Source organism: Canis aureus, chromosome 34 (assembly GCF_053574225.1).
Source record: "Canis aureus isolate CA01 chromosome 34, VMU_Caureus_v.1.0, whole genome shotgun sequence".
Lineage (NCBI taxonomy): Eukaryota > Metazoa > Chordata > Mammalia > Carnivora > Canidae > Canis > Canis aureus.
Window position 1 is genome coordinate 1,996,703 of NC_135644.1, and position 19,808 is coordinate 2,016,510.

The window sequence follows — 19,808 nt, forward strand, 5'->3', positions numbered from 1 at the left end:
GGCCAGTAAGACTCCAGGAGAAACTCGGGAAGGAAGAAAAAAAATCATCCTCTCTGCTCTCCATTTCTAGAAGTAGAATCTGCTCGTAAAAATCTTTGTAAGATTTTGGTATTTTTTAATCTGCTGGTGACATAATCGCTGCGTTCACAGATCGCACGTTTTGATGGAAATACAGGGAGCAGAGAGGGACACGGGCCGGATCATGACACTAAGGAGACTTCCTTTAAATAAGTGGCTGAAACACCCTTAAGACAAAGCAACGGCAAACACGCCCAGCATCTCCCAGAAAACCCACAGACGGACGGACGCGAGGAATTCGGTGTGTTTACTCAAGACAGAACCTGAAACTTGGCCCTACGTTTTCTGCATGGTCTTGTGACCAACAAGTAACAGCTCAGCCTGTTCTCGGCTGTTTTCCTTTCTTTTCTTTTCTTTTCTTTTTCTTTCTTTCTTTCTTTCTTTCTTTCTTTCTTTCTTTCTTTCTTTTCTTTCTTTCTTTCTTTCTTTCTTTTTCTTTCTTTCTTTTTCTTTCTTCCCTCCTTCCTTCTTTTCTTTCTTTCTTTCTTTCTCTTTCTTTCTTTTTCTTTCTTTCTTCCTTTCCTTTCTTTCTTTCCTTTCTTCCTTTCTTTCTTTCTTTCTTTCCTTTCTTCCTTCCTTCCTTCCTTTCTTTCTTTCTTTCTTTCTTTCTTTCTTTCTTTCTTTCTTTCCTTTCTTCCTTCCTTCCTTTCTTTCTTTCTTTTTTTTTTTGAAGACTTTATTTATTTATTCATGAGAGACACAGAGAGAGAGGCAGGGACAGAGGCAGGGGGAGAAGCAGGCTCCCTGCAGGGAGCCCGATGTGTGGGACTCGATCCCAGGACCCCAGGGTCATGACCTGGGCCAAAGGCAGACGCTCGACCCCTGAGCCACCCAGGTGCCCCCATACTGTTGTTTTCAAGTTCTATTTTAAACTTTACATCTGATTCATGTTCTCTTGGAGGTAAAAGTCCTCAGGGCTCTACTTGAGGGGCCACAATGTCCCTGTAGGTGGTTTTCACCCTGGACGCACCTGGGGTCAGTCTCAGAAATGACCCTTCCGGCGCATGACATAAAACGACCCCGCAGGCGGGAGTGCAGCGGTCTTGAAGCCTAAAACATGTTTTCCTTCTCTACTGCTGCTTGGAAGGCTCACGAGTCAGCCATAGTTTTGAAGTTTTCTCTTTAATTTATAGCTTTTTTAATATCCTAAGGGGCGCCCCTATGTATTATCGATTATCTGAAAACCCAACAGTCCAGCTCTCTACTCTGATCTCCAGCGGGTTTTGTAACAGGTATTTCTTCTAAAAAGTCTTATAAGGGTGCCTCTCCTGCTCTGTCTCTCATGAATAAATAAGTAAAATCTTTAAAACATAAAATAAAAATAAACTGCTAGGGACAGCCGGGTGGCTCAGTGGTTTAGCGCCTGCCTTTGGCCCAGGGTGTGATCCTGGAGACCCGGAATCGAGTCCCACGTCGGGCTCCCTGCATGGAGCCTGCTTCTCCCTCTGCCTGTGTCTCTGCCTCTCTCTCTCTCTCTCTCTCTCTCGTAAATAAATATCTTTAAAAAATAATAAAAATAAGTTGTTAAATAGGGCTATTATAAAACAATGAGCTCGTATTTTTTACTTGCCCCCCAGAAGGGAAGTTATGGCCTCCTTCTGAATTTCTTAGATGCCACAACAAAGTCAGGGCTTTAAAAGTAGGAACAACAAATCAACAAATCGACAAATCAGCAAATCGGCAAATCGTACCTGTAAGGGATGCAGTTAGGGTCACATGGCCTCCAGGGGGTGCCTGGGTGCATTTTTTTACATTTGCATCCAAATGGGACAGTAGAGGGTGCTGCTGCTACACAGGATGGAGAGAAAAATCCCCACCTGACCCCAGGCTCCCTGGGAAAGCAGATTTCCCTGTAGAAATTAACCACTCACTGCAAGACTCTTAAGATGAGGCTATATGAATAACGATTCATCAGAATCCCTTTTTCTTTTTAAATTTGTTCTGACTTTAAAAAAAAAAAAAAAAAACTTGTTCTGACTTTTAAGGAAAAAGAGCAACTGTCGTTTGACCCGGTGTGTCGCTGCCAGTCAAATGCTTCCTTCCAGGAAGATCTGCTACTACGACCTCCCGTCGTCGAGGAGGGTGGACACGAAATCAGGAACCCACTGCTGTCGAACCCGGATCTTACCATTGAAGCCATCCTGGTCCAGGTCGCCCAGAGGGGCGATGGCACTGCCGAACCTGGCAAAGACCTCAAACCCGTTCAGCTTGGTCGTCTGGAAGTCTCCCGAAGCTCTCTGCAGAGACACGGAAACCTGCCCCACCTCTTGGAGTTTGCCGTCAGAACCACGATCCATGAAGAGAGGCGCTCCGATGAACACATCTGCGTAACTGCAAGAACCGGACGCTCGTCACTACGGCAAGATCACGTTCCATCTATGAGCAATGACTTTTCTTATGAAAACTCAGCCTCTCTCTCTCTCTCTCTGTCATGACCAGATTGAAGCATAAAGTCATTTCAGACTGAAACCTTCCTCCAACTCCTTTAAGAAACCACGAGTGGTTCACAAACATGACCTTATCCCTTCTTATCGCAAAAGCTACTGGAATCATGAACTTTTCTCGTATTTGTGATAAGGTTGGTTCAAATGGTTTCTTTGAACAGAAAGATCAGCAGGAAGGGGACAAAGAAACAAAAGAAAGACTGTTTAGTTTTAGCAACGCATTTATAAACCGTTCCCGGAAACATCGTTTTAGACTTACTCATCCCCATTAATGTCAGTGGCAGCAACAGAAAATCCAAAATATGCAGCCATCTGGATAAAAAAGAAGAAAATGAAATATTTACTTTTCATTCAACTAGTGTGGACAGTTAATATTCTTGGTGTATTCATCACACAGAAGGGTCTTTTTTTTTTTCTCTCTCTCTCTCTCTCCATCAGTGTTTCAATCTTGATTTCTTCTCTTAGGTTTCTTCTCCCAACACAATCCGGTGATGATGCTTTTATATTTTCCTGGATTTAAGGGCAAAATACGTCCCTGCATATCAGGTCAGTGTCTCGCACGCATCCCACTCGGGCCCAAGTGTGATCAATACTCCTTCCCAGGCCTAACCTATCACCGCCCTTCCTCTCCACCGCCCAGCATGCGGCAGACGCAGACACACCACCAGAAGGACAGAGTCACAGACAGTTTTCCACGAGCCCAAGAAGCCATCAGTGGGGGTCTGTGTAGTGAAGATAACAGACGATGATCATTACCAGGTGATAGCTGGCTCTCCCGAAGACAACGGGACGACTGTTAATAGGTCCTCACCGGCCCTCCCTAAGTGAACACGCTGCTACTCTCAAGAAATCACTGCTTAGAAAGACCTCGGAATGACTCTGTTCTTGTCTCACGTCTCAGCTGGTTGGTTGCCCAGGGGCGTTGCTTTTGGATCATACACAGGACAAATGTTTCTGGACGTGTTACAGGATTACGTGGAAGGAGAGAGACGGTCCTTTCCTCCAGGACACGGGACCGCCCCGGACCGAGCAGTCTGGCTGGAAATGAGCGTGAAAAGGAAAGTTCTACAGGTGGCGTGTACGGCGTGTGTGTCTGCAATTTCTGTATTTCCTTAAAAAACGAGCCACGTGCAACGAAAAATGAGCATGCAGAAGCGAAACTGAGAGAGGGGACAGTTTAAGGATGGACCGAGGTGAGGAATGGGTCAACACACCGGAAAGGAGAACGTCTGCAAAGCTTCCACAATGCGAGCAGTGGAGCCGCCAGGAGGGAGTTACGGGGAGGCCTGCGCCATCTGGTTTGGGGTGAATGAGCGTGAGGGAAGACAGCGAGAGGGGCCCCTGCACGCCGTGGCCGGGTCCGAGCGGGCGTCCGCCGTGCAAGCGCAGCCTTCGGGCCTGGTCTCGCGGGCCCTCTGCCCCGACGTGCAGAGAGAAGCCGGGCATTTACGGAGACAAGTTTTATCCTGGGCACCAGGACGGAAGTGCCTTCCTGTGGTTGTTGCTACGACCCCATAAGGAAGCCACCTCTGTCCCTATTCTTTATGAGTGACCCACCACATTCACGGTGGCACGTACCTTGTGTTACGCAGTAGGACCGTGAACCCAGAGCCTAGGTCTGTCCTCAAGCGAAGACCGCCCGGCACCCCCCGGCACCCAAAAAAACGGCGGCGGAGGAAGAAGAAAGACAGCATCATGCACTGTGTGCGACAAGATCCAGGGACACACTGGGCATCCCCCAGGACAGGCTGCGTGAGGCCGGGGGGTCACGGGTGCCCGGAGGGATGCGCACCCCCCGCCGCCGCTCTGACTGCCTGTCGGCTGCAGGCCGCTCCATGCCGCGCACCTGCCCCGACTCTCACGCTTGGGGAGTCTATGCTGCGAGCCTGCTGATCCTCCTGCAAAGCCATGCACGGCGTCTCCGGAGCAGGACGTGGGCTCGAGTCCCCGGCCCGCAAACCGCGAGACGCTTCTTTTTCCCGGGCCGCCAAACTTCCCCTTTGTCGTCCCTAAATTCTCTGATGCAAAGAGTAGGAATGGCCGTGAAACGCCTGCACCTGCAGAGAACGTCTGGTACCTGAGAGCACTACCTCCCACCTGAAGAACGCTTTCTCTCACGTCCTCGGGCGAAGTGCGCTCACGACACCCGTATCGTAGGCATCGGCGCCACGCTCCGTTTTGCATCCGGTAGGACTACAAGGCACGGAGGACGCCTTTACGGGGAGTTCAGTGTCATCAGCAAAGAAAGAGGAAGTTTCTGTGCTTTGGCGTGTATGGCGTGTGTGTCTGCAATTTCTGTATTTCCTTAAAAAATGAGCCACGTGCAGCGAAAAATGAGCGTGAAAAACGTGCAATTACAGAAGCCCTTCCTTACACAGAGGACTTTGGCCGGAGGTGAACCCTCTGAAGCCTGCTTTACATTCACCACAGTGACTATCAAACCAATATATGCATCTCACAGTCAACGCAAACCATTAGATCATCCGTAAGTCTACGACGTTAGGAATGCAGATGCTACAATACCAAACGAACAAAGCAGTCTAAGAGCGTACCTGGTCACCGGTGAAGTTGTGCAAGGACGACATGTTTTTCCCATCATAAATATAAACCTGTGGAGGAAAGACAAAAGCATATGAAATACGGTCGTAAAACAGAAGATAACCCAGAATTTTTTTTTTTTTTTTTAAAGATTCCTTTTAATTTTCCTACCATTCCCAAAGTCCTCGCCGCTCTCGGGACACCTGAAACAAAGTCTGAAAGGAAAAACATAATGACTCATTTTTTTTTAAGACTTATTTCATTATTTATTTATGATAGACACAGAGAGAGAGAGAGAGAGAGAGAGAGAGGGAGGCAGAGACACAGGCAGAGGAGAGGGAGAAGCAGGCTCCATGCCAGGAGCCCGACGTGGGACTCGATCCCGGGACTCCAGGATCGCGCCCTGGGCCAAAGGCAGGTGCTAAACCGCTGAGCCACCCAGGGATCCCCATAATGACTCATTTTCAAGACCAAGTATTGAGAACTGCAAGAAGAAATGGATTTACAGGAGGAGCGTTAGGTCCTGTTTTGTTATTTCAGCAGAAAAAGAAGGTAAAAAAAAAAAAAAAATCTTTGAAAATGGTACTCCACAATAAAGGGCCAGAACATTTTTTTTTTTTAACCACAAATATCAAATGTCCACAAAATAGAGAAAGATTCTTGAGAACCTTCAGATAAATGCACGTGCGCCCTTAGGCTTTTGTCATCTTATTAAAAAGAGAAGGGTCAGGATAAAGTGACCCCAGAACAAAACTAAGTTGTATCTACGGTGATGAAAAATAATACAGAGTGAGATGGGGTGGAGGCGGCAGGGACACAGGAATGGGGTCAAGATCAGGGGAGTGTCTGGTTCCTAGACTGAGCTCGGTGGGCGGGGGGGAGCGGGCAGAGGACGGAGAGAATCGCAGGGTGAGGGCCCAGAAGTCACAGGCGGTGCCTACGAGCCCTCCGACAGGACCCGCTCCACCAGAGCAAGAAGAAGAAACTGAAGAAAAACTAAAACGTCATGGGCTGGAGGGGGGCGCACGGGAAGACGCGGGGCCCCAGCCCGGGCGGCACCGACCCCTCGGCCCGTCCCCGCCACGCTCCACGCCGCCGGCCCAGACCCCGTACCTGCTCGGGCTTCGCAGTGTCGCCTGTCTCAAACCCTTAGGCTGTATCTTTTCAGGACGATCACACAGGGGGGTGCCGGGGGCTCCGGCCAAGCGGCTGCCAGGGCCCAGCTCGCCACCCCGGGGCCGGCAGCAAGGTCCCCCCCCCCCAGCCCTGCTCCTCCCTCTCCTCCCGGCGGGGCCCTCCTGAGGCTACCTCTCGCTCTGTCTCTAAAAAAAAGGAAAAACTCTTGGAAAAAAAGAAGAAGAAGAAGAAGGATTAAATACAGTTTACGCGCATCATACCATCTACGCCATCGCCGTTAAAATCTCCGACAGCCACGGAATAACCTAAAGGGGGAACAAAACGGGAACCGCCATCAGGGCACAGTCAGTCCCCTGGCGCGCACCTGCCGAGCAGGCTTCCCTCGAGCGTACTTTCAAGTAGAACAGACTCTTGAACAGGGGTTCGAACTGCACAGGCGGGTTTTTTTTTCAATAAATACAGTATCGCACTGTAAATGCATGTTCTTGATGGTTTCTTGATATTTTCTTTCCTCCAGCTTGCTGCATTGTAAGAGTACAGCACATGATACACACGACACGCAAAATGTGTGTCGCTCCCGCCCTCCGCCTCAACCCGCCCCACCTTTGTCATGCACTTTCAAAAAAAAAAAATTAAAGACTTAAAAATTAGTTTAAAAAGTTATTATTAATCATTGTATAAATAACCACTCTTAAATTTCAACCACTGAAATGTAACCTAAGTACCCAATAATAACCTGAAATTATGTGCCTATTCTTTAGATTAAAAAAAAAATTCTTTTTAATCTCTTTCAACATAAATTATTTTCCTGCTCAAAGTAGCATACACAAATACAGGACAAATAACACTGCAACTCCATAAAATGAATCCATATTTTGGTTTAACTCACCCAAATAACTGTCATCAAAAATAGCTTGAGCCGTCCGAGTTGCTAACTGGTTATTATACTTGATGCTGTAAACTTTGGGGTCATATTTAGATACGATTTCTGCCACTTGATCTGAAATGAGCTGACCTGAAAAATATATATAAAATCACTTTTTAATGGGAATTTATGATGCAGAGGATAGACGGCACCTGCACACACACATAAGGATAGCACTAGAGATTAGTGTTTGTAATTATTAGCCTTAAACAACTCTCCATAATAGTAAATCTGAAATTTGATATTTTTATAGTCACAATTACTTCTCTTCAAGCTAGTTCTTACAATTAGTCACAGCGAGGAGACAAAAGTTTTATAAATGCAAGATCTGTCTTAATGCACAAAAGAAATTGATGCTAAATAACTAGAGTAATAAAATCAAGAGCTGTTTCCCAAATAAATCCATTAGAATTTGAAAAACCTACTGAAATGACTAAATATCTTTTTTACTTTTACTAATTCTTTTCCCCCACAAATCATTTGGATACCTTTATGGAAAGGCCTGAATGGGTGAGTTCAATTCCTTTTTTTTTTTTTTTTTTTTTTTCAGAACCTTAAAGTTATCAGGTAGACAAGAAATCCTGAGCAGTACACAAAAATCAGATTGTGCTTCCTACCCCGAGAAAGGCTGGCTAATTTATCAAACATCACCTCCCTACATGAAGAAAATAATCTCTTCATTTCTGCCGTTTCAGAGACAAGCTCATAGCTAATGTTTCTCAGTCTGTCCCAATGGTCCAGTCACAAAGGTTGAGTCCGCAGGGTAGGAACACGCTCTGCTGGGGCCACTGCTTCATCCCCTGGGCCTAAACAGTACCTAACACGCAGCAGGAATCCAAGAAATACTTCTTGAATCAAAGAACATGGGAAAATCCCGTCACCTCTTTTGAATAAAATATAACTTTAACTATTTGTACAGAGATAACTCTGAGATCTATGGAAAAGATTGACTCTGACATACTTACTCATTCAGGGTAAAAATCTGCTGATTTTAATATTATTAGAACAAAATATTCTCTGCCCAACCAGTGAGTCTTTCAGTTCCATACCCTAGACTATTTTTAGGAAAATTCCAATCAACACCGTATCGATTGTCTGCATCTGTCCTAACTTTTAAAGAGAAATGAACAGACACTGTGTAATACTCCAGGTGTTAAAAGAACTAGTGATCTAGGGGCGCCTGGGTGGCTCAGTCCATCAAGCGTCTGCCTTCAGGTCGGGTCATGATCCCCGGGGTCCTGGATCGAACCCGTCTTGGGCTCCCGCTCAGCACGGAGTGTGCTTCTCCCTCTCCCTCTGCTGCTCCCCCTGCTTGTGATCTCGCTCTCTCTCTTTTCTCTCTCACAAATAAATAAAATCTTAAAAAAATAAAAATAAAAAAAGAGGAAGGAGAGGAACTAGTCCTCTAAACATGTTCACAGCTGAGTCTCTGAAAAAGGCAGAGGTACCGAGTGGTCCTGACTGAGGTCACAGAATCCACCTCGGGCTCCCAGGCATTCCCAGCAGACATCGCCCACCCCCCCCACCCCCCCACTGAATGACATAACTAGCACCAAAGGAAAAAAATAAATAAATTTGTGTTTTCTATCTTACTAGAAAATATTAGTATCTTCTATTTTAATCCTGGATGCAATTAGAACCGCTATTTCTGCTTTCATTTTAAAACTGTGAAACCCAACACACTTTTCCTAGATCATTCCATTTTCCAATAGATGTATATAATTTGTAGAAATTCAAATTCTTCTGTTTCGGTTACTATGCTGATCCACCTTTCCCTTAGTTTTCCCTTTTCTTTACTCTCTCCTTTGTCGTCCCTTTCACGTTTCCATTTATTCCCATTTCTCATCCTTTCTTATTTTCTTTACTATTTTCCTTCCATACATCTTTCTTTAGTTTCCCTTTCTACAAAGAAAAAGCAAGCATGGGCTTTCCTACAAAAAAAGCAAGTAAGGGAAAGCATAGTGTAGAATTCAGAAGTAAAATTCGGAATTAGAAAGTACTTGCACATCAACAGGGTCATAGGTTTTTCCAGCTCCTCCAGATACTGGTAATGCTTAAATATCAGAATAACAAGGAGCAAAAGTTCTGACCTTGTAAACAGCACGTTTTTAGCAGGAATCTAACAGGTGAATATACCGACTAAAGAAAATGTGTCTACCAAGTGATAAATGAAGCATAGAGCAAGTAAGCACATTGATTCTCCTGTTTCCAACTGTCCGCAAATAACCAAATAACGATGTTACGCATTTGTACAAATGGTTATTTTGTTGGGCCTCCCAGGATGACCCAGGAACAGGTTTTATTTTTAGATTGATGCCAGTTTAACTACATTCTTTTCTGAATGTATCCTCTGTTTTTAAAACTCCCCAAACACAAAGAAATCATTCTTGATGGCAGTGATTAACAAGAAAATAACCATTTAGCTATTCTAATGTGTAAATCTGAAAAACTTTAAAACCCCGAGCTTTCAGAATACCACAATTTGTGGTATTCCTGTCACTTCCGAATGCTTACATAAAAAGAAATCGTCTTCAATTACTTTATACATTTACTTTATAAATTACTAAAAGCATTGTTTATTTTTCTACTAGGAATATATATTAGATGTATTTCAACACGCCACCTATTTTATGTTCTATACATATTACATATAGGACACTACAGTCCTTTTTAAAAAAGAATACTGTGTAACAGACAGTGATTATACATCGAAATTGTATTTTTTGATGTATTTCTTTACAATAGTTTGAAAAATCTCACAGGCACAGAAGCTAAGTGAACATGAAACACAATCATTACTGAGTGATTTAAAAACTCTATTAACCTACCTTGCCAATAAAAACTACCAGGACCACCAAGAAGTACTCTGTCAGCCTAGATTAAATCAAACAAAAAGGTACGTATTTAAAAACAGGTGGTTTAGAAACTGAAAGCAATGCAATACACAGACAGCTAACATTCAATACACATGAAAGCTATACACACACACACACATATATATACACATCGAAGTCTTAAATCTCAAACACTAACTTATTTTCAGTAAATTTTCATTGCATCCTTTTCTAAAAGGCAAAAAAAAAAAAAACCACAACAAAAATTAAAAAAGAGTTATAATGCATGTAATATATGAAAATGCACACATTGATTTTACAGATGCGGCTGCTGCGCATGCTTGTTACGAAGCAAAACTGCGAAATATTTTTGAGGCACAATGAAGACAAAAAGTCATTGATTTTGTGTATTCCCTTTGTGACTACATAGGCAACTTTCTAATAATCATTAAAAATTATTTGGCTAATGAAAAATTATTTTTTTAGTGTCTTGCAGATCTAAACAAATGAAATTAGTGGGTAAAATGAAATTTCAGGGTAAGTTAGATGCACAAATTACACTTGACTAGCTCTTCTTGTATCTGTGACAAACTAAGTATCTAATTCGAGGTAACTGTATTTAGTGTTTGAGCACATTTTGGAAATTTCTTCCTTCTGGATGGAAAAAAAAAAAAATTGTTTTCCCCCTTCAAACATACAGATAGCCCTTTCCAGCTTTCAACAATGTCCTGCCCTGACCATGTAAAAGACACTTCTAAGCTGTCTGCTTTAAAGGGAGACCTTTTTTTTCAGAAATGAGTTGAAGAAAGTAAACAGTTAATTTAGCAATGAGTATTCATCGTATGAGAGTATTTCTGGGGCCACAGCGCACAGGCATAGGGACAAAAACCTTATTTCAAAACTTATTTCATATTTTCAAACTCCTATTTGAAAATATGACATGAAAGTGTAAAGCCAATATTTATTAATATACTTTACCTGTTTTGCCTCAAGGTCTGAATTATGAGAAATTATGAGTAAATTCTGAATTATCAATTTCAAACTGAGTGATTTAAATCAATGATGTAGGAAAGTTAACGAGAACCATAGTCCTAGAAAAAGTTTTTTAGTAAAATAAAGATAAAATACAAATTTTTAATAAGAAAAGGCTTTACTGATTTTTTTGAATTACATAATTATACAGATTCTATTGTTTTAATAAATTTAAGGCATTTTCTAAGAAAGTCATAATAAGCTTTCTAAGGAAGCTCCACTTTTAATCAATATATATAAGATTTCTCTAGGAGTAATTAATATTCTCAATTTGAATTCAAAATGTTCACAGATGCTATCCAAAAAAATGCACACACACACACAAAAATAATACAAAGAAAAGTACTTTAGAAAATTCTCCTTTGAAAACACCGAATTGTTATTTTAGAAAAACAGATTAAAAACTATCCACTCTGGAGGGCATATTAGCTCTATTAAAACTACACAGAGCCGTAGATATGAGGTTCTTTTCTTTTTTCCTTTTTTTTTTTTTTGAGATTTTTTACAATAATTAAGTTGCTTCAGCTTTACTTGGTGCCTGTAGGCACATACAGGTGGCAACATGCATGTTTCTCAGCTTTTATGTAACTGAACTATGATTTTGTAACAAAGCTCCCATTGACAGAGTTTTGTGAAAAATCACTTTTAGTCAAAAAGAGAAAATTTTAATGCTGTATCAATCTATCTAGCTGGAAATTTTACTTAAGTCATAATGGCTATCTACATCTACAGGAGACTGTCCACTGTCCTCCCTTCCCATTCTGATGTCTATGTGAGATAAGCAACACCTGCTAGGGAGAGAATACAAGGCAAAGAATATCAAAATGCATGGGTCATTTTTATTAGCTGTTTTCATAAAACAGGTAATAGTTACAGAGAAGCAATTAACTTTTAACAATGGTTTAGATAATGAGGTAGATCTGAATCTCATTCAGTCTTAAACAAGGACTTACTTTGGTAAAATCAATGCTGAATCCTCCTTGACAAAATCCCTGTCCATCAGCATCAATATTTTCTAAAATAAAAAGATTGGAAATATACACAAACCCAAACATAAACAAATAACATAAAACAAAACATGAGAAAAATCTGTATCACTATAATCATAAGGCAACGTACTACGAATTGGGAATGTTCATTCACTCAGGCACTTAATGAGTTATTACCATATTCTAAAAAAAAACGAGTATGCATTTTTATCAGCACCATTTTCTCAGATATGGCAAGAGAGATCAAAGTTCCTGGGATGGTCACCAGGAAACAGAAACATCACCTGAAACAGTAGATTCAAAACTTATTTTTAACCACAACCCACAGGCAAGATTATTATATGTCATAACCCACACCACCCAACACGTACATAGTATATGTGTGTATATCACAGATAGGTAAGTAAGAGAAAATGTCACAAAACAGTATCACTATTACCGTGTCCGGTATATTCTGATATTTTCCATTTTATTTCGTTCCATTTTTAAAAAATGACTGGTTACGAGCCACTATCCTGATTTTATAAAACGAAGATGAGTTGTGATCTACAAGTCAAAAATTCCAATATCAGAGATGCTTCGGTGGCTCAGCAGTTAAGTGTCTGCCTTCGGTCCAGGATATGATCCTGGAGACCCGGGATCGAGTCCCACATCGGGCTCCCTGCAGGGAGCCTGCTTCTCCCTCTGCCTGTGTCTCTGCCTCTCTCTCTGTCTCTCACGAATAAATAAACAAAATCTTAAAAAAAAAAAAAAATTCCAATATCAAATTACTATTATTGCTGCACAGTTGCCAGCCTATGGTCTTCACGAATTTATTACGAATACTAGTAAAGAGAAATATATATTCCTAATACGTATTTACTACACATACATTCTGTAGCCAACAACTATAAAACGTCTATTAAAAACGTACTTCAAAAAAATAAAATAAAATAAAATAAAGAAAAAAATAAATGAATAAAAAAAATAAAAACGTACTTCAAAATCTGGAGAGAGAGCTAAAAACCCTGACTTGATGTTTAGCAAAGAGCAAAATATGAAACCATCTTCATGATATATTTAGAACCTCACACAGTCTAATGAACATGAACATCTTCAAACTGGACCCTTTCAATTATTTTCCAAATGATCACAGACTCAGACTCTCTTTAGTCCCCTCTTATTTTGTTGTTCTCACAAAAGGGGACAATTTCTGGACAACCAGCCAATTAACTTAAATTAACTCTAATCATGAGTGATCCTGGACCTAGAACACAGGTTAAGGATGAACCTGAAGACTCTCCCTTGATTTATTTATCTCCAGGGTAACAAGGAATAATGAAACGCTCCTCTTCAGTTACCAAGGAATTCTTGTAGCCGATATTACAATATATAAATAATTATGCTGCAGTATTACTGAACCGGCCACCTACACACAGCAACCAAAAATACCTATTTTCAGTACAATTGAAAGAACAATTTCCAAAAAATTTTGTCAAATACTCTACACACAGCAACCAAAAATACCTATTTTCAGTACAACTGAAAGGACAACTTCCAAAAAATTTTGTCAAATACTCTACACACAGCAACCAAAAATACCTATTTTCAGTACAACTGAAAGGACAACTTCCAAAAAATTTTGTCAAATACTCCCATCAAAAATGTCTTTTTTTTTTTTTTTTCCCATCAAAAATTTCAAAAAAAAAAATTTTTTTTTTGGAACATATTTTAAAAACCTGGGAACTGCCCCAAGATGACACACTTAATAACTAAATTTAGAATTTTAGAAAACAGCCTCAAGAGCGTATTGCTACCCCAATGTAAATTCTCTTTGACCAAGAGGGAATGGGAAAACGTGGGCTGGGGTTTCCAGCGCCTCGTGCATCATACTGAGCAAATCCGCTCTGACCTCAAGTCAGCTGGTTTTTTCCTGCATTCCAGTGGCATTCAGGGGAACTCTTTCAGGCTATTTATAAAGACATCCCCTTTTCGATCATCATACTCTATCTGCTTTATCAGGTTTCCCAGAATGTCCAGCCAGAAAACACGATCTTCCTGTAAAATTCTCTCAACAGGCACGAAGTAAGCCGAATTAAACTCTACGTTTATGCCGACGTCAAGAACTGTACGCTAACGACAGGCTATTTTGGTGAAGGCTTTGGTCTTTATTGCTACAGATGAATACCATTCCTCCCACTGGCCAAGCGACAGCGTTATCAGTGATGTTGCCGATTACAGCCACCGGCAAACCACCAAGCCCCTCCTCCGTGAGCCGCGTCCTGCACGGAAACGTTGGTTATCTTTCTAAATCTTTTTTTTTTAAGATTTTATTTATTTATTCACAGAGACACAGAGAGAGGCAGAGACACAGGCAGAGGGAGAAGCAGGCTCCATGCAGGGAGCCAGACGCGGGACTCGATCCCGGGACCCCGGGGTCACACCCCGGGCTGCAGCCGCCGGGGCTGCTCTGTCTTTTTAAATCTTAGACGCGATCCTACCAGAGACACTACTGGTACTCACAATTTACAGGTAAGGAGCTCAGGCTCAGAGGAATTAAGCAACGAGCCAAGCAGCTGGCGAAGAGGAGAGCGCGGATCTGAGCCGCGTGTCCACAGCATCACGCCGCGCGGGCACAAGGACGCCGCACCTTAGCGTCTGAGCACCGGTCAAGGGGAAAGGGAAGGCAACGAGCTTGCACAACTGAGAAGGATCTCAGCGCGAGGAAGGCCCGTCAGGAGGCAGGTGGAGCAAAGGACTCAGCCTGAGCGAGGACCTGGGAGTGTGCGAGCTCTGGGATGTGCGGCTCCGGCACTTTTAGAACAGGACGCCCGGGGGATCCCTGGAGGCCCAGCGGTTAGCGTCCGCCTTCGGCCCAGGGCGTGACCCCGGGGTCCCGGGAGCGAGTCCCGCATCGGGCTTCCCGCCGGGAGCCTGCTTCTCCCTCTGCCCGTGTCTCATGAATAAATGAAATCTTAAAAAAAAAAAGAAAGAAAAAGAAAAAGAAAGAACAGGACACCTGCCCCTGTGGAAAGCCATCAGGTGGCAGAGGGTTATGCAAACGCCAAAAGCAAACTAACCGACGGCGAGGGTTCAGGCCCAGGGTGGCCCCACGGGCCACGCCGAGAGCAAAAGCAACTAAGTGACGGATCCCCACGAACCGCCACGAGCCCACGAGCCCGGGGACCGAGCGAGCGGCGCTTCGGAGCCTGCACCCCGTGCACGATGCGTCGCTGGCTGCCGGGGACGCAGAGCACGACCCCCGGCCTCGGCTGCTTTCATGCAAGTCAGCGTGTCACCAACAGCGGAGCAGAGCCCGGGCGGGCAACACGGGGCCCACACGCGTCCTGCCCCACGCTCGCGCTCCCCGGCCACGTCGCCCTGGCCTTCGGGCAAAGGCCGAGCCGAGGAGCCCGTCCCTCGATCAAGGGCCGTGACCCAGACGGAGAAGGGCGACCGCGTCGGTTCCTGCGGCCAAGTGCTCGGCTTCTTCTGAGGCTTGAGGCTCTGGACCTGATCAGGGGTCAGCGCACGGTTTCCGTCAAGGACCAGACGGTCAATACTTTAGGCCTCGGGGCCGTGTCCCGGTGGCGACCACTCGGCCTCCCCGAGGAAGCAACACGTCGAAGGGGTGGGGGGGAGGGCTGCGTTCTACCGAGACCTCAGTTACAAGAAGCGGCGCCAGCGGCGTGGGCACCTGCTCGGAGGCCACTACCCCAGAAGGCCAGGTCTGAAGGGACCGTAGGGCTTCTGTGCCTAAGCAAGGACACGAGCAGCACGCGACAGGTGGGCCGGCCCGGGTGCGGCAAACCGGACACGGTGCCCCGCGGCCGCCGGAGGGTGCCCGGTGGTGGCCCGCGTGCTGCGCGAGGTCCCCAAGGGCCCCTACGCCTCCGGGCCCGCCCAGACTCGGATTTGCGAAGGGACGACGTGTGGCTGACGGAGAAGCCGTGGGGAACACCGAGGCGACCGAGGCGCAAGGTCCTGCGAGGAGGGAGGCCTGGGTTCAAATCCTCCTTCGACGCTCACTGCTCTGAGAGGGAAGAAACCCTCGGGCTCTGCTGTCCGTCCCGCAGGCGTCGGTGGCAGCGGCCCCGGGGAGCCAGCTCCCGCCTCCACCCTCCTGCACGCACCCCCGGCCACCCAGGACAGCGCCAGGCGGCCTGACCCACCCGTGGACGCCGCCCCTCCCTCGCACGGTGCAGAGCGCCGAGCTGGTGGCTTCAGAAGTAAGGGTCAGGGCAACCATTCGGGATGTCTTGGTGGCTCAACCGCTGCGAGTCTGGAAGACCCAACACTTCCTCCGGCCTGGTGTCAAGTCGCCTGGCGCGGAGGAGACCCCAGCGGCAAAGGTCCCCACGCTCCACTCCTGCTACTAGCTCCCTCCCCCAAGCTAACTGGCTAGCGAAGGAAGATGAAAAGCAACCACCCGAGGGGCGCTGGGGCCTCAGCGGGGGAGCACCTGCCTTCAGCTCAGGCCGTGATCTCAGGGTCCCGCGGTCGAGCCCCGTGTCAGCAGGGCGTCTGCTTCTCCCTCTGCCCCCCGCCCCCTCTTGCTCTCAAATAAATAAAATCTTAAAAAAAAAAAAAGTAATAGTCTGAAAAATGCTTTATTCTTTTATTTTTATAATTGTATTTTTTTATTCATGAGAGAGGCAGAGACACAGGCAGAGGGAGAAGCAGGCTCCCTGCAGGGACCCGATGCAGGACCCGATCCCGGGACCCCGGAGTCACGCCCTGGGCTGAAGGCAGATGCTCCACCACTGAGCCACCCGGGCTGCCCCTGAAAGGTGCTTTAGATATAAATACCACAACACGTTTCAATAAGCGAGGTTTCTTGTATAAAGAGAATCTCGAGTGGTGGCCATTTAACCACAAAGGAGGGCAAAAGCACTGGTGTCTCCTGGGGCACCCGGGTGGCTCTGTCGGCTACGAGTCTGCTTTAGGGTCCGGGATCTCAGGGTCCTGGGATCGAGCCCCGCATCCGACTCCCTGTCGATTCCCCTGCCGCTCCCGCTCTCTCTGTCCCTCTCTGTCTCTCAAATAAATAAAATCTTCAAAACACAAAGCAAAACAGAACTGGAATCGCCTTTGGAAAAGCATCATCCCAAGTAAAAGGGCTGAAAATCACCTTTGGCCACAATATGAATTTCATCTGAAATTTCAGATAATATGAAGTCAACCGAGTGAGAGCCTCTGGACCATCAGAAGAGGGGGGAGCTTGGTAACAGACTCACAGGGAAACTCTGATCTACAAGAAGGAAAATTCAGGAGAAGCTGGCTGGCTCGGTCGGTAGAGCGTGCAACTCTTGATCTTGGGGTTATGAGTTCAAGCCTCAGGCTGGGTATAGACGTTACTTAAGAGTATCTTTAAAATTTAAAAAAAAAAAAAAGTTTATTTTTTATTTTAAAAAAATTAAAGGAGGAACATTCTGACTCAGAGTCCTGAGCTCAATGTTTCACCTTCTTAGGTAAACTCTGGCTCTTTAAGACACATTTTTTTCTCCTTTTACATTCAGCATCACTATTAATACAAAGCTCTGGTTCTTACGCTCTGGTTTCCGTTAAATCGCCTTGTAGAGTTTCCTAAAAACGCAGGTGCCCAGGCCTGACATGGACCTACTGCGTCAGAGGCTTCTGTTTTAGGAAGTTCCCACATTTATGTGAGAGATGCTCCCTTGAGCATCTTTTGACTGACACACAGTTGTGCCTACACACACACACACACACACACACAAAAAAAAAAAAAAAATTCTGAACAAAGTAGGCTCCCCAGCCATCTTTTAAAAGCTGGCACAAAAATAATAATAATAATAATAATAATAAAATAAAAGCTGGCACAACTCCCTGCACATACTTGATCTGCACGGAGCGTACTCCACAGTCTTCGCTCCGTCCTGAAGAAAGCAGGTTCCCACGGGCTCTCTCTCCTGTTTCATTTCAGTCCTCCAGTGGTACAGCGGGGCGCAGGCCTGCAACCAGAGGGGGCGGCCCACAGCGTGAAAATCCCCGTGAAACGCAGCGTTTCGGATCATCCATACGACTCCAGAATCCAAAAACACGTCGTGAGCATGAATAAAGATTAAACCCGTCTTATACCAAGAATTCCCCATGACGACAGTGGATACAGATAAAGAGTACTTTTCTCACATCCTTTTTTCCCCCCAAAATAGCAAAATTATTTCACACGGCAAAGGTCTCACACGTTCCACTAATTCTGAAAATTACTGTGAAAATTATTTTCACTCTTCTTTTTTTTTTTTTTTTAAATTTTTTTTATTTATTTATGATAGTCACAGAGAGAGAGAGAGAGGAGAGAGAGAGAGGCAGAGACACAGGCAGAGGGAGAAACAGGCTCCATGCACCGGGAGCCCGACGCGGGATTCGATCCCGGGTCTCCAGGATCGTGCCCTGGGCCAAAGGCAGGCGCTAAACCGCTGCGCCACCCAGGGATCCCATTTTCACTCTTCTTGATGTTGCGACCGTCAGAGATGGAATCGGCCTTTTAACAAAGTAACATTCTCCTGCGTATAGGATACAGGCTACTATGATCCATCATTTATTATTAAGCGTATCATAAATGTTTATTTAAATATAAACAGATTCGGGATCCCTGGGTGGCGCAGCGGTTTGGCACCTGCCTTTGGCCCAGGGCGCGATCCTGGAGACCCAGGATCGAGTCCCACGTCGGGCTCCCAGTGCATGGAGCCTGCTTCTCCCTCTGCCTGTGTCTCTGCCTCTCTCTCTCTCTCTCTGTGACTATCATGAATAAATAAAAAAAAAATTTAAAAAAAAAAATAAATATAAACAGATTCATATTTACTATTAAGCATATAATTTACTACTAAAAGACTTGGCAGGGCTTGTTTTTATCTACTTTCCAGGTAAGTTGATGACCTTTTTGTTTTCAGAATTCTAGATTTCAACACCAGGTATAAGCAGCAGAGGGAGGCATATTTTAGTGACACAGTAATTTAGCAAAATGTGACAATTTAATTTGCTGCAAAACAGTTCAGTGCATTTTCTGTCAGGTTTTTTTTGAAGCAAAACACATGGACACAAACCCCGCAGACATCAACGGAAGGTTATTTTACATTTTCCCTGAAAAAAGTGGAAGGAGAGGATGATGGCCACTTGTCCGCAGCCGCTGGGTGCTCCAGGCACAAGGGTCCCTCACTCTTCCGCAGGTTCGTGTCCCCACCTCCCACCTCCCATGTCCCCCACTCTCAACCTCGTCCTCCACTTCCAGTCGGAGTGGAAGCTCCTCTGAAATTCCAGCTCCCCCACAGATTCTTCCCGGACGGCCCCGTCGGATCATCAGACGACAGCAGCAGATAGGGAAGGGTCCCCGAGGACATGAAATCAGAGCCACAGTCAGGGTGACAAGGAGCTGACCAAGTGACCCCGAGCATGGTGGAGGCAGAGGGGCCAGGGACGCGGAGGTGCCGACCGCGGTGGCCGGTCACAGGGGGAGGAAGGATCCGTCGCTAAGGGGGGGGGGCGGGGTGACGGGTGCCAAGGGGACCAGGCCAGCGGCCCGCTCACCACGACGCCGAGGAGCCGGCGGCAGCAGGGCTGTCCCCAAGGCAGAGGGACACCCCAGGGAACGGGACGCTCGCTTCGGGCTGGCCCCCCACGGACACGGGTTGCCGTCGGGGTAGGAGCGGGGGACGGGGAGGCCACTGTGGTCGCCCGGCTGGCAGCCCCCCTACATGGGCTCCCAGGTGGGCTCGCGGGGCACAGGACGGGCCAGACCAGAGGGCCGGTTCCCCGCAACAACCGCAGTCCCTGGGCCCAGACTCCCTGCCCGACGGGGGGCACCGCGGGCCCAGGCCCACCCACGGGGTACGGG

General features: G+C 45.6%; 1 protein-coding gene and 1 long non-coding RNA gene across 3 annotated transcripts in view; one reads left to right on the plus strand and one right to left on the minus strand.

Moving 5' to 3' along the window:
* The window catches only part of LOC144304656 (uncharacterized), a 42,520-nt gene extending 32,132 nt beyond the window's left edge, over window positions 1–10,388 (plus strand). Inside the window, exon 3 of the long non-coding RNA XR_013371580.1 lies at window positions 10,279–10,388. This is a non-coding gene — a long non-coding RNA (uncharacterized LOC144304656). The remainder of the gene's footprint in view (window positions 1–10,278) is intronic.
* ITGAV (integrin subunit alpha V) overlaps window positions 1–19,808 on the minus strand; it is an 87,612-nt gene that overhangs the window by 37,592 nt on the left and 30,212 nt on the right. For both annotated transcript variants that reach the window (XM_077883159.1, XM_077883158.1), the window contains exons 4-12: window positions 17,814–17,928; window positions 11,942–12,003; window positions 9,951–9,996; window positions 7,087–7,212; window positions 6,458–6,502; window positions 5,232–5,275; window positions 5,075–5,131; window positions 2,782–2,834; window positions 2,207–2,409 (exon numbers count right to left, since the gene is read on the minus strand). In XM_077883159.1, the coding sequence (XP_077739285.1) occupies window positions 2,207–2,409; window positions 2,782–2,834; window positions 5,075–5,131; window positions 5,232–5,275; window positions 6,458–6,502; window positions 7,087–7,212; window positions 9,951–9,996; window positions 11,942–12,003; window positions 17,814–17,928 (751 nt within the window). The remainder of the gene's footprint in view (window positions 1–2,206; window positions 2,410–2,781; window positions 2,835–5,074; window positions 5,132–5,231; window positions 5,276–6,457; window positions 6,503–7,086; window positions 7,213–9,950; window positions 9,997–11,941; window positions 12,004–17,813; window positions 17,929–19,808) is intronic.